This window comes from Austrofundulus limnaeus, unplaced genomic scaffold (assembly GCF_001266775.1).
Source record: "Austrofundulus limnaeus strain Quisiro unplaced genomic scaffold, Austrofundulus_limnaeus-1.0 Scaffold933, whole genome shotgun sequence".
Lineage (NCBI taxonomy): Eukaryota > Metazoa > Chordata > Actinopteri > Cyprinodontiformes > Rivulidae > Austrofundulus > Austrofundulus limnaeus.
Window position 1 is genome coordinate 63,212 of NW_013953335.1, and position 1,405 is coordinate 64,616.

The 1,405-nt window shown below is 41.5% G+C and overlaps 1 protein-coding gene across 1 annotated transcript in view; it reads left to right on the forward strand.

The window, feature by feature from the left end:
• The first annotated feature begins 651 nt into the window (after positions 1–651).
• The window catches only part of LOC106533370 (P2Y purinoceptor 14-like), a 6,854-nt gene continuing 6,100 nt past the window's right edge, over positions 652–1,405 (forward strand). Inside the window, exon 1 of the mRNA XM_014029636.1 lies at positions 652–783. Coding sequence (XP_013885090.1) covers positions 652–783 — 132 coding nt within the window. The remainder of the gene's footprint in view (positions 784–1,405) is intronic.

The window sequence follows — 1,405 nt, forward strand, 5'->3', positions numbered from 1 at the left end:
GTGTGACAGTTTTCACCCTCAGCTGTGAACATTAATGTTGATCAATAACAGTTAAAGACCTCAGTTAGTGCTTCTAAATTTAGCCCATAAGTTTGTCAAGTGCTAATCCACTAATAAATTAAAAATTAGCAAAAGCCCTAAAGTACTAATCAAGAAATGAGTCCCCCCATTACGGGAACTGTGCCCACCACTGGTCAAAACGATAAGGAAATTTCATGAAAACTTGATAGTGAGAAGTTATATAATCTATTATCACATCAGAATAAATTTACCTGCCCGATAGAGGAAGAGGAGCRGCTGCTTCCTCATTTCCTGAAGGGGCAGCTCAAACTTTAAGTTCTTTTAATGTCAGAACATTTAATCCACCAAAGCTTTTATTATTTTAAATCTACTTTGAGTTCAAAACTAAAAAATAATRTTGCACAGGTGGAATATTTCTGATTAAATTAAAAGTGAGTAAAAAATTAGCTTGTAGGAAGCAGGTGATTAAATGTTGCAGTGAGTTTAAACTAAGAGTTTCCTCATGTGCTGGCTTCCTGTCTCAGTCTGCAGTGGTTCCTGTGGTTTAGATCATTTTTAAAAGAAGCCTGCAGCTCAGGCTCACTAATCACATACTGCAGATTAGCTCTGGTACCAGGTCCTGAGCGCAGCATGGCTGACCCAACAGAACCAGGAGTGACAACCTCCTCCAACAACTCATCCCTCCTGAACCCCAGCAGCTGTTTCCTGCTCCACAGCTCGGCGCTCCCTGTCTTCATCCTGATCTACAGCCTGCTGTTTCTGGTGAGTTTCAGGGTTTTCATGGCTCAGAGCTCTTTACTGACAGATCGKTTTAAAACTAGATGCTCACAGAAGCATTTATGACCCCTGCACGCACGCTGAGCATCACTGCACCAGAGCTCTGAACTCACCAGGACAGACTTATTGATTTGGGTGGAGGTCAGGGGGGGGGATCATTGTCGGGCCCACTGGAGAGAGCTTCATCAGACCTAAACCAAAAAAAAATCTGAAGCTCGAACAGTTTGAGTTATATGCATTTTTGTAAGTCTAGACCCCCCGTGGTTCTTTTATAAACCTTTATAAACCTTTATAAAAGTTTAAAGCACAATGAGAGAAAAGAAGTCGTTCTACTTCTGTCATGTGACTGTGACAAACATCATCTCTGATTAACAAATGCATAAACATAGTTAAAGGAAAACTGAATCAAAACTAATGGAGATTATTCTGTTCGTTATGTGATTAACAGGAAGAGAACGTCTCCTCCGTGGTTAGAATGAGCTGTCACGGTTTCAGTTAGGTTCAGAGTGGGACAGAGGGTTTGAAGGCCCGTCTGAGGCCTGATTTAGAGACAGAAATTATTGTTTTAACACTTGACGTGACCCCTACAAGATGGAGCCCCCTCCTC